The following is a 13763-nucleotide window of genomic DNA, read 5'->3' as shown; positions in this document are numbered from 1 at the left end:
GCATCCATCCGGGAAAATGCTGCTCTCTTGGTGGGACGAAATGTGTCGGCAGTGCAATGGGTGTCTACAAAATGTTTCACAGAAGGCCGTTTAACACGACGAGATGGGTCTGTTCGCATCACCCGGATGCCCCCCCCCCCCCGAGAAGATTTACACCTCATCTGAGTGGCATTACAGGACAGATCTGCGTCGTCCTCGGCCCCTGCGCAACAGTGGAACAGTGTAGCACATTGTACACTATCAGGAGTGTCAGTCCGTCACCGTTTATTACGGTCTGGGTTACCGGCGCATCGTCCAACTCTCCGCCTACCTTTGACTAATGTGAATGGACCTGCTAGACTGCAATGGTGTATGGAACAACATCACTGGGGACAGGAATGGCAGCAGATAGTGCTCTTGGACAAATCCAGATTCTGTTTGTTTGAAAATGATAGCCGCATTTTGGTTCACCCCAGAGAGGGGGGAGAGGCATCACATTGACTGCATTCGCACAAGCATACAGCACCAACTCAAGGCCTTATGGTGTGGGGTGCTATTGCGTACAACCACGAGTCGCAGTTGGTGCGTGTCCAGGGTACTATGACCAGTTTGACCTACCTGAATGACATCCTGCAACCCGTAGCCATAACCCTTCTGCATGACACTCAGCAGGACAACGCTTGACCCTATGTTGGTGCACGAATAATGCCTTCTTGTTGTCACAGGATGTCAGACTGTTTCCCTGGCCCGATCGATCACCAGACTTGTCGCGAATCAAAAATGTGTGTCATATGTTGAAACGACGGGTGCGGCACTGTAATCCAATGCCAACCACCAAAGATGAACTGTGGAACCAGGTGAATGCAGCATGGATGGCTATACCCCAGTACGCCATTCGCTCCTTACACGATGCCATTCATGCATGGAACAAGTTTTCAGTGCCCATGGAGGACCCAGTGCCTAGTAGGCAACAGGACACATGCTGAACCTAGGTGACTGAAATGCTAATCGTTTCTGCCAAACATACTACTGAACATGTCGTGTGAGTATGAACTTCCTATCTCTAGTTTTTCAAGATGTTCTGTTTTGTTATGAACATGAGTGTAGTATCAATAAGGTGGAATAAATAATTAATTTATAATTTATCAAGTACTTTAGACATCGATGCAGATCATAAAGTTGATTGCTTGCAAACCTTTATTGAAAATCGCCCAGAAAAATCTTACTGCTTCCTTCAAATATTTTCCAGTTCTTAAGAACCTGAGGAACTAGGAAATGCCTCTATGATCCTAGTTACAATGATGGGGAATTCCAGGCATTCACCTCCCCGTGGTAGAGAGGGGGCAACGAATGTATGTAATGACAATGTTATTACATACTGGCGGCTAACGAATGGTGGTACCGAGTGTCTCCCGGTATAATGAGATCCCTCTGCCAAGTGCCAACACACTCTTCGTAGGGTGGATGAGCGGTTGGAGGTTCCAGGCATCCTATTGCCCATGGGGTGAGAAATTGCCCCTAAAGCTGGATGAACAGACTTGTTTTGGTCAACGGCATTGGGATGCAGAAGGCAATGGGAAACCACTGCATGATTATCCCTCGTAATGCAACCGTGCAATCGTCTCTACTTGAGCAAATGATTACTGATCATGAGCATCGGAACTCAAGATCCGGCAGGGGAAGACAGACTTGCAAGGCTTCCCAGGTCGTCAGTCAGCAAAATCCTTTCAAAGGACAGAAGAAACAGATGAGAATCGCAACGTGGAATGTCAGAATACTAATGACACCTGGGAAGTTAGAAGAGGTAAAAAGTGTGATGGAAGATAATAATATTGATATTTTAGGACTTTATGAAACACGATGGCAAGGAAATGGTGATTTCATTAGTGATGAACTTAGGATCATCTATAGCGGAGGAACAATACCTGGTCAATACTGTGTGGGATTAATTCTAGGGAAGGACTGGGCAAAGAATATTGAGAACACCTATCATGTAAATGACAGAATATTGATGGTGAAGATCAAAACAAAACCTAGGGATATGACCGTTATACAAGTGTTCTTTCCAACATTGAACAGTAATGAAGATGAGGTTGAAGAGCTATATGAGTGTCTTGATGAGCTACTAAAACTAGTTGATGACAAGGAAAATTTGGTGATTATGGGAGATTTCAATGGGAATGGGGAAATTTGGACTGGGAAAAAGAAACAACAGAGGTGAAAGGCTGCTAGATTTTTGTGAACAGTATGATATGGTAATAACTAACACTATGTTTGAAGTGCCTTTGAGAAGACGATATACCTGGAAAAGTCCCGGAGACATGCAAAGATACCAAATTGATTTCATATTAGTTAAAGCTAGGTAGAGAAATCAAATCAAGCCATAGCTATCCTGGCGCTGAAGTGGTCAGTGATCACACACTTGTGATGGCAAAGTGCAATTTCAGACTTAAAAAGATAGTCAGAAGGAAGAAAGTCAGATGGGATTTAAACAGATTGCAAAAGGAGCAAATTAAACAGAAATATGCAGAGGATACAAATGCACTCATGGAATATAATAATTGCGAGATGGACTGGAAAATGATGGAAGAAGGAATCTCTGAGATAGCACATAGAACTTTAGGGAATAGAAGACTAGAGCCAATTACTGAAGAGATATTAGACCTCATTCAGAAACGAAACCGATATAAGAAGATACACACAGCATTAAGCCAAGATCATTACAGAAAAACGAAGAATCTCATTGTTACAAAATGTAGGGAGGCAAAAGAAGTATGGATGAAGGAAATTACGCACACTATAGAGAATTATATAATAGGCGGAAGAACAGATAGAGCATATGGCATGATCAAATCGCTCCAAAATCCCAAAACAAGAAGTTCAGTTATAAAGGATAAGAATGGGCAACTACTTATCGATAGTGAAGATATCGCAGAACGCTGGAAGGAATATCTTGAAGACCTGTTCTGGGACGAAGAAGTAATGGAAATTCCAGACTATCATGAACCTGAACAGATGGTGGAAAAAGACAATATAGACCCAATAATCACATGGGAAGAATTTGACCTAGCACTAAAACAATTAAAGGACAAGAAAGCAACCGGACCGGATGACATACCAGCAGAACTTCTCAAGGGAATAGGAGAAAGAATGAAACAACTGTATAATATCATTGCAAGATGCTATTACAATGGCAAAATTCCTGGAGACTTTACTAAAAGTACGACAGTTACCTTACCAAAGATAGGAAATGCTACTGACTGTTCCAACTATAGAACACTAACACTGCTATCGCACGCATCCAAAATACTGCTTATTGTAATTAAGAACAGGATTGAAAAGAAAATTGAACAATATACATTGCAAGATCAGTTTGGTTTTACAACAGGGGTAGCATTTGTAGATATAGAGAAAGCCTTTGACAAAGTAAACTGGAAACAACTCTTTAGGAACATGAATATAGGACTGGACTGGAGGGACAGAAAACTCATTTTACTCCTGTACAAAAATCAAAGCACAACAATAGGAATCAATGGTAATGTTAAGACAGCATCCATTAGAAGCGAGACAAGGTTGTACGCTGTCTCCATTTTTGTTCAACATGTTCATTGAGGAGACCATATCACAACTTAAGCAAAAAACCAAAGGAATTAAAATTAATGGACAACAAATCCACTGTATAAGGTTTGCCAATGATATTGCATTAATTGCAGATTCAGAGAGGGAAATAAGTAAAATGTTATGAGGTTTAACATCAACACTACAAGAATCAAAATTGAAACTGAACACCTCGAAAACAAAAGTATTCGTTTTCAAGAAATCAACTGAGGAAATACCAATAAATATTAAGGTAGGTGATGAAAATGTACAACAAGTCAGTCAGTTTTGCTATTTGGGAAGCATTATCACTCAGGACAACAGGTGCACCACAGAAATCAGGAGGAGGATTGCTCTAGCTAAACAAGCCTGCAGTAACAAGAAACAGCTTCTAATAAGCAGGAACATTAAAATTATGAAAGAATTTACCAAAATGTTTGTGTGGAGTGTTTTGTTGTATGGTTGCGAAACATTGGTCTTAGCAAAACAGGATATAAAACGCCTGGAAGCAATGGAAATATGGATATGGAGGAGGATGCTGAAAATTAGTTGGACAGAGAAAAAGTCACAGTACAGTCCTTAAGGAAATAGATGAAACAAGGGAATTGATCAACACTGTAGAAAAGAGGAAAACCAAATTCCTTGGCCACATACTTCGACATAACACATTCCTCACAACTATGCTGGAAGGAAAAGTTCTGGATAAGAAGGAAAGATGAAGGCTGAGGAAGAAGTATCTGGATTCCGTTATGGACAGGCTGAATTTGAAAAAATTTGTTGACCTGAAGCCGGCCCCGTGGTGCAGGGGTAGCATGCCTACCTCTTACCCGGAGGCCCCGGGTTCGATTCCCGGCCAGCTCAGGGATTTTTACCTGTACCTGAGGGCTGGTTTGAGGTCCACTCAGCCTACGTGATTAGAGTTGAGTAGCTATCTGACGGTGAGATAGTGGCCCCGGTCTAGAAAGCCAAGAATAACGGCCGAGAGGATTCGTCGTGCTGACCACACAACACCTTGTAATCTGCAGACCTTCGGGCTGAGCAGTGATCGCGTGGTAGGCCAAGGCCCTTCAAGGGCTGTAGTGCCATGGGGTTCATTTTGGTTTATGTTGACCTGAAACGCTCAGCAGAGGAGAGACAAATGTGGTTGCAGCGACAAGGCCTTGCCTTTAGGATATGAATTAAATCAAGTAGTTGTGGTGAGGGTCCCATACACTGGAACGGTACTCTTAACTGCGGTTTTACCAGAGACTTCTATGCCCTCTCCTTTACATCCTTACCACAACCCCAAAATACTCTCACAACAATGTGAGATGTGTAACCTTTCTTAACAACCTTATTAATATGATTACCCCATGGAAGACCATTTCTTATATCAACACCTAGGTACTTATAGTGCTCTCCATGTGGTACTATCAAACCATCAACACAATAATTAAAACTGAGAGAACTCTTTTCATTCCATTTACATTCATACCATTATCTGCTGTCCATCTCACAACATTAAGTCCCCTGCAGTCGCTCACAATCCTGCAACTCATTTACTGCTCCATGAAGTGTAGCATCACCCACAGACAGCCTTTTCTGTGATTCCAGTTCTTTACTCGTATCATTTATATATAAGAAAACATAAAGGTCCTGCGGGACCTCCTCTTAATCGTTACAGGATCAGATAACGCTTCACTTACTCTAATTCTCTCAGTTCTATTTCCTACAAATGTAGCCGCCCATTCAACCCCTTTTTGGTCTAGTCCAGTAGCCCTCATTTTCATCAGTAATCTCCTATGATCTTGGATAGGTTAATTGCGATACAGTCCATTCGACCTGAATCTAAAATATCTGCTATATCTTGCTGTAACCCTACAAGTTGAGCTTCATTGGAATAATCTGAACTGCCTTCTATCAAACCAGTTAGTAATTTTTCAAACGTGTCTAATATAATCAGAAAGAATTCTTTCCCAGAGCTTACAAACAACACATGTCAAGCTGACTGGCCTGTAATTATTTGGGTTTGCTTCGATGTAGCTTTTGAGAGGCAAAATCACTAAAAAGTTCTCTCCTTGTATTTATGTATTGTATCTTAGAATTTTTGTGAGCAACCTAACATGCTTTTGTTTTATATTTTTAGGTACACTGGATGTTGTATTTGGCGAGATTGATCGTTAGTATAATCATGAATTAATTATCTGCAAAGTACTATGACTAATGATATTTATTGTTAGAGGTAATATTATGTTAATGTCATCAATTCTTCAGAACATGTAAATATAATGTTAAGTTATTAAATAAAGATTAAAAGTGTGTTGTTAATTTGTTCATAGTTCATAGCTCTTACCTGTCGGAAAGTAAACTAGGTACATGGGTAGATAATTCTTGCATCTTGTATTTAGGATAAGATTATGCACGGTTCTCAAACTATTCAAACAAAGTATTCCTTCAATCCTTTAGGTTCCAATTATATTTCCTCTCGCATTCCCTGCTGGTCCAATTTAAAATCAGGCATGTATGGGGAAAACATACATATTTGTTTTATACAATTAGCACATTGAAACTAAATCTGTACACAATTTTATACTGTCAGTCAGCAACACTTGTGACATTTTTTTCATCGTGTAATACTTTCAGAAGCACTTGTTGGAATGGAATACAAGATTCCTTGGATATGTTCTGTTCCTGTTTCTACTATCAAGGTAATTTGCACCAGACTGGTCAGCCGCTCCAAGGCGTGCTCGATTCGAACTATGAAAAATAATAACTTAAAAATATTTACACCCTTGATTTTGGTGGGGGGTGAGGTCAACTAATAGCTATAAATAATACAAAGCGAAGTATGACATCAGTTTAGAGGAAAACTTGTTCATTCAAAAATAAACAAGAAAAATACCAAAAAAATAGCAAAAATCATCAAATGTGACAAGAAAAATTTACATGACTCAGATCTTTCTCTCAGCTTATAGAGTTCATCTTGAGAATCAAATTATATATTACAAATTAACAAGCTTATGCCGACATGCATACTTAACATTAGCAAGGAAAATAATTCTTGAATTTCAGCACTTTAACACTTTGGCACGCATTTGGTTTCATTTGTTCATTCTTTCGACTATTAGATGAGTATACCCCTTTCCTGCTATCTTGACATTGCACTGGTGGTCCCTAACCTTAAGGGAGGCTGGGACTGAGTTTTTGGTGAAAAAAGTAAAAATTATTGATTTTTCAATTTGTGCATATTATTGTACGCCGGACTCCTGCGGATCATTTGGCGGTGGTATTTTTCAGGTTCCGCCATTTTTATAAAGTACTAGCGTGACATTTAAATATCCGGTTGAGTTCAGGGAAAACTCCCCTATCCACTAGCTTCAACGCAACAGATACCGCTCTCACCCATGTCCTTTTTTTTGCGATAGTTTTGATGTATCTTCAAATTGCCTCCAGAGCTGCATTGTGCTGCTATCTAGTGAGTTGACGAGGTAACATTACTACGGTATCACGGCCGATTGGATCCTTTGCTGCGCTCCTTACACAGGCCTTGACAATCGCTTGTGAAGTCCAGCATAAAGCTGTAATTGGAAAGTTTCACCGTAATGTCGCTGGAGCGCTGACCTCCTAGTCACTGACAGGAAGCTGTATACCACAAATTGACGCATTTCCAATTTTATTAAATGGTTTCGCTGTCGTAAATGTTGGCAATGTGTTCGCAGTGAGGTGCCGAGAGCTGATAGTTATTACATAAAATCAGCTTCATGGTCCGTATCGCACTTCAATAGATTCACAATGAAGTATTTATTTATTTTCCACCTAGTCGATACAATGATTGCCTAAGGCAATTTTTATTGGTCAAAAGTGGTACATGTTTCGTATATTATCAACATCTTCAGCCACGTCAATCTTATGTTAATTTCAAGGACACTTCCTCTAAAGCATTACTTTGTCAATTTTATATTTTTCATCTAAACTGTGTTATGTGGCTGAAGATGTTGATAATATACGAAACATGTACCACTTTTTACCAATAAAAATTGCCTTAGGCAATCATTGTATCGACTAGGTGGAAAATAAATAAATACTTCATTGTGAAGCTGATAGTTATGCGCTAGTGAGTTCATTTTTTTTATTGTGTAGTGTGGTGATTATATTCTTGTGCACCTTTTCGTACTTCGAGCAGAAATTTTATGCAAATAAGAACAAAGTGATTTCTCGCTGTAAATTCATCCTAAACAAGAATTTTGATTTATGCGCTAATTCGTTTTTTAATGGTGTGGTGATTTGCTTTTCTTTACCTGTGTTTGGAAATATTCGAATATATATTGCTGTGTGCCTGTTTTGCATTCCGAACAGGAAGAAAAGAGCAAAGGGACATTATCATTTCACTAATTCTCTGTAGACCAGCACAAAACTATGGAGTGACTAAAAGCAGTTAGCGCTGTCATCTTAGTTTTCCGTTTTATGTTTCAGGTATTTACCTTCTTTCTTTCTTTCTTTCTTTCTTTCTTTCTTTCTTTCTTTCTTTCTTTCTTACACCGGGCGAGTTGGCCGTGCGCGTAGAGGCGCGCGGCTGTGAGCTTGCATCCGGGAGATAGTAGGTTCGAATCCCACTATCGGCAGCCCTGAAGATGGTTTTCCGTGGTTTCCCATTTTCACCCCAGGCAAGTGTTGGGGCTGTACCTTAATTAAGGCCACGGCCGCTTCCATCCAACTCCTTGGCCTTTCCTATCCCATCGTCGCCATAAGACCTATCTGCGTCGGTGCGACGTAAAGCCCCTAGCAAAAAAAAAAAATTTCTTTCTTACTCTGTTTACCCTTCCAGGGTTGGCTTTTCCCTCAGACTCATCGAGGGATCCCACCTCTACCACCTCAAGGGTAGTGTCCTGGAGCGTGAGACTGCGGGTTGTCAGATACAACTGGGAAGTATGACCAGTACCTTGCCCAGGTGGCCTCAACTGCAATGCTGAACAGGCGCCTTGTATTGGGGATGGGAAGATTGGAAGGCATAGACAACGAAGCGGCCGTGGCGTTAGGTTAGTAACCATCCCGGCATTTGCTTGGAGAAGTGGGAAACTGTGGAAAACCACTTCGAGGATGTCTGAAGTGGGAATTGATCCCCCTCTCTCTTCTCAGTTGACCTCCCAAGGCTGAGTGGACTCCGTTCCAGCCCTCGTACCACTTTTGAAATTTACTGGCAGGGCCAGGAATCGAACCCGAGCCTCCAGGAGTGACAGTTAATCATGCTAATCAGGTTTTTTTACCCATGAATTTCTTTCATAGAATAATCCTTTAGGAGGTGTCGTATTTCCAATATGACAGCAACACAACACGTTTTTATCCAAGATAATCTGAACTTTAACATTTAAACATTGACAAGTAAGAATCACTACTGATATGACGGTCTTCAACGTATGAAGTGTTGTTACCTGATCAGTGAACAGTTTACAGTTTATTTACTCAAAATACTTTTCTCCCACTGAATTTTTATTTTAAATTATTCTTCTTTTCCTTTTTTCGTTATTTGTTTTACGTCGTACCGACACAGATAGGTCTTATGACGCTGGTGGAATAGGAAAGGGCTAGCAGTGGGAAGGAACCGGCCATGGCCTTAATTATGGTACAGCCTGATGTGAAAATGGGAAACACGGAAAACCATCTTCAGGGCTGCCGACTGTGGGGTTTGAACCCACTATCTCCCGGATGCAAGCTCACAGCTGCACACCGCGCGGCCAACTTGTTCCGCCCTATTGCATTTCAAGTAAAAATTGTCTGAATTTAGCACGGCCAACTCGCCCGGTATTTAATATTCTAGTGAAAGGTATGAATGAAATGTAATCTGAAACTATATAGAGGGTGAAGCGTAATTCGCGCACTCGGGCGTCGCAGCGCGACTCCTCACATGCCAGCAATAAAAAAATGTCTCTTACAAACTTTCGTCTTGCGAGTATATCCGGTAGAAAACGGACGTTGAAGAGTAACAATCTGGCAACACTGTAACCATATGTAGGGTAACTACCACTATCAGCACGTTTTCGTCATGCTGTAGAGTTGGTGCAGTGGGTAGAGTTTTTGGTTGGCATGCAGGAGGTCGATGGTTCGATCCTGGGTTGAGGCACATTTTTTATTTGCTAATTTCCATCTGACATTCTGTTTATCGTAATCTGTTTACCCTCCAGGGTCGGTTTTTCCCTCTGACTCGGCGAGGGATCCCACCTCTACCGCCTCAAGGGCAGTGTCCTGGAACTTCAGACACTGGGTCGGGGGATACAACTGGGGAGAATGACCAGTACCTCGCCCAGGCGGCGTCACTTGCTATGCTGAACAGGGGCCTTGTGGGGGGATGGGAAGATTGGAAGGGATAGACAAGGAAGTGGGAAGGAAGCGGCCATGGCCTTAAGTTAGGTACCATCCCGGCATTTGCTTGGAGGAGAAGTGGGAAACCATGGAAAACCACTTCCAGGATGGCTGAGGTGGGAATCGAACCCACCTCTACTCCCATCTGACATTACCTACTGTAATACAGTAAGACACCGTTTCTGAGGTCACATGCATCCTACATTGACAACATTTTGCAACGCTGAAACAACAAATACCTGGTTAGACTAATAAGAAATAGACAGCTGAAACAAACAGGTTTCGCATCTAGTAGATGAAGTGGTGTGAATAAATTCACGCCCACGACGTGGAAAGGGTGCCTTTCAAAGCTGACCAATGAAAACGACTGTTCGTCCATTTCTAGGATCGTAGTATGTAAGTGCAAATGGTTTCTAGAGGTCCCACTGCAATCGCTGTTGACGATTAAGATGCCAGATACCATACCACCTGGACTACATTTACGAAATAAAAAACAAAAGCCTCAACCCAGGATAGACCACTCGACCTCCTGCATGCTAACCCAAAACTCTATCCACTGCACCAACTGTACAGTACGAATAACTTCTGCTGACAGAGGTAGTTACCCTACATGTGGTTACAGTGTTGCCAGATTGCTACTCTTCAACGTCGTTTTTCCGCCGGATATACTCGCAAGACGAAATTTTGTAAGAGACATTTTTTTATTGCTGGCATGTGAGGAGTCGCGCTACGACGCCCGAGTGCGCGAATTACGCTTTACCCTGTATATTGAAATTAAAATTTAAACATGTTTGAGTCAAAATATTTATGTTATGCATACAACGAACATGGAAAAAGTAAGACTTTTATGTTTTGTCCATCCTTCCTTCCTGAGAGCAGCACTTGAAGAATTTTAAAACTGTAATTGTACAATGACTCTTAATCTCAAGATTAACATCAGAAGACAAAAGTATTGTGGTAAGTTCTGCTATGTATCTAAACACCATGATAATAAAAACGATTACTATTATTCCTCATAAAGGAACATCAGTTGGACTACTCCATCCTCTGCCGTTTCATTTCACGGCATTATTTTGGTACATATCTATGAAAGTAGCCTTTAGGATTAATCATATTAACAATATTAGTCAATGTAACATACTCCTTTATTCCCTAAATTAAGATACATTGGCAATCAGAGTCAATATCAGAACGTCAGCTTGATTAATCATTTGAACAGTATTAACCTATGTAACATTCTCCATAATTGTAATTTACAATAAATTGGCAGTCAGAGTCAATATATTTTCCATAACCCTTTCAGACCTGAAAGAAAACTGGCGGTGTGAATTTTTGTTTGTACGTCAAAAACTGACTAAAATGCTCTTAAATACATATATTTTTAGTTTATTCTACAAAATAAAAATTAACATCTGAAAAAAAGCACCCGCACAATTCTGCGTGTCAGGACTTACTTCACTACTTACAAAAAAGAAAAATTACCCCAAAGCATGTGAATATACATATGTACATTATCAAATGTTCTATTTTGCAGTGGGGAATAATTTAAAACAATTAAATCTTCGTTCAAACACAAGTAAACGTTACATTTTCTACATTGAGGAGAAGTTTTGCTATTACTGCCCTTTTGGCAGCAGCAGCTTGCCGTCAGAACTGAAATAAATCTGGAGGTGTCAAAACGTCACAAACTTACTAAAGTGCTCTCAAATACATGTTTTTTACAGTTTGTTTTACAAAATAAGAACTATCGGCTGAAAAACAGAGCCCACACAATTGTGCGTGTCAGGACTTCATTCACTACTTGCAAAAAATAAAAAATTAAAAAATTAATCTCAGTACATGTGAATATGCACGTGTACATGATCAAATGTTTTATTTTACAGTGTGGAACAATTTTAAACAGTTAAAATCTTAAACATTACATTTCTCATGTAGAGTACGAGATTTCTTTCTCAGTCCTTTTTGTGACAGCACCCAGAACTCCTGCATGCATTGGCTGTAAGGAAACCTAGCCCGCACATATGTGCGTATCAACATTCAAAACCTCATGGTATTACGTACGATGTTGAAAGTTCACAATTTACGTTTTCTACACAATCTACACACCTCATAGATTATATTCTGATATTCAGTAAAGGTTCTAGATTAATATGCACGCAATAAATAAATACTTACTTTAGGCATTACTGCTTCCCGCCATATTGCTAATGAACTGTATTTTTAAACTCTTCTTCCTTCCCCCTGGTGGTCGGATACTAAATAAAAACAGCTGAAGTACATGCTACGTGTCCCGCACAAGCACTGCAGTCCGGTCTAGCGCCAAGAAAACGTCAAATAAGCTCAGACATAAATAAAATACGAACCCGCACAATTGTGCGTACACGGTCTGAAAAGGATATAGAAGTATACATTTCTACCGCAAATAGGTAGGCCGCCAGCGCCACGTGTCGAGCTGTGTAACTACTTCGATTACAGTGCGTGGGCCCGATTGTCAAGGCCGGTAAGGAGCTAGTTAGAGCAACGTATCAAGTCGGCTGTGGCGGTAACTACAGAAATACCAATTACATGAATAAATTCGAAGGAACGTGTTTCTTTTTATTTCTTTTATTTTTTCATGTAATTGACGTATTATTAGTTTACTTTAGTCTCAAATTATGTATTAGAAGGTGAAGATGAAGTAGGCCTTTATGATTAGCCTATATATTGACCACTTCCTTGTAGTTGTTTACACAGTGCTGGTATTTCCTAAGAGTTCAGAACAGCAAATAAAGTACCAGTAATTCAACAGAAAAGTGCCTGTGTGAGATCGTGGATTCATGATGAATGGTGTGAATTCTCGGTGGTGCCCTCCTAAGGGAAGGAATAACAAAAAAAAGGTCTCATACAAATGCTGCTTGTGAAGGTTTAGCCAAGAAGAAAATGTCCCTGAAGTCTGATGCCAATCAAGAGATACCAGTAGGCCTATGTGATACTTCCCAAACAGGAAGTTCTATTCAGCTTACTCAGTCATCAACTCTGGATTTTCCTCACAATGATACCCCAAGTTAATCTAAACTTCCTTCTTCAAGCCCTTCCCATAACCTCGTCACTCCAGAAGTGAGAAAAAATTAGGCTTAACCACCATCACCCAACCACCTGCATCTGTCAGTAATAATAATACTTATAATGTGGTTCACTCTGACACATGGAATCAGGTGATAAAGAATTTAAAATGCCCACTTTGTGATCAGATATCTCTTGCGGCTAATCTAACACACTGTCAGGGTTTTGCCACCAAAATTTTGGTAGTATGTAAACACTGCAATCAAACTGTAAGCCAAAGTTACAGTAGTCCTAGATTGTCAAGGGATAAAAGAGAGCGACCCCCTTTCCAAGTGAATAACAGACTTGTAGATTCCTTCCTTTCTATAGAAGTTGCCCATAAGGGTATGGAAAGATTCTGTCGGACAATGGGAATGCAAGGAATGGATTCCAAATCCTTTACAAGGCATGTAAATATCTTAGGAGAAGAAACAATAAATTTGCAGAATTCTTTGCTTGAACAGTCTCTAAGTGTTGCCTGCAAAGCACATGAAACTGTTGATCCCTCTTTAGTTGCAAAGACATAATTGATATTGCAGTGTCTTATGATGCTACTTGGGACAGGAGAGGTCATACAAGTCTGTATGGCATTGGGACAGTGATCGATATTTTGACAGGTCTTGTTTTAGACTACCAGGTCTAATCAAAGTATTGTGCTATGTGTAACACCATTGCAAGTGACTTAGAACCTGGAACACCAGAGTATGATTTTGTACAAGTAGCTCACAGGAACAGTGGTGATGTAGCAAGAATTATGAAGGCTCTTCTGG

At 40.4% G+C, this 13763-nt stretch overlaps 1 protein-coding gene across 1 annotated transcript in view; it reads left to right on the top strand.

Moving 5' to 3' along the window:
• The window catches only part of LOC136867658 (NADH-ubiquinone oxidoreductase 49 kDa subunit), a 127847-nt gene extending 121964 nt beyond the window's left edge, over positions 1 to 5883 (top strand). The window contains exon 10 of the mRNA XM_067144720.2: positions 5702 to 5883. Coding sequence (XP_067000821.1) covers positions 5702 to 5739 — 38 coding nt within the window. The 3' untranslated portion in view covers positions 5740 to 5883. The remainder of the gene's footprint in view (positions 1 to 5701) is intronic.
• The last annotated feature ends 7880 nt before the right edge of the window (positions 5884 to 13763 follow it).

This window comes from Anabrus simplex, chromosome 1 (assembly GCF_040414725.1).
Source record: "Anabrus simplex isolate iqAnaSimp1 chromosome 1, ASM4041472v1, whole genome shotgun sequence".
Classification (NCBI taxonomy): Eukaryota; Metazoa; Arthropoda; class Insecta; order Orthoptera; family Tettigoniidae; genus Anabrus; species Anabrus simplex.
Note: the sequence above shows the minus strand (reverse complement) of the source record. Positions and strands in the feature narration are given on the sequence as shown.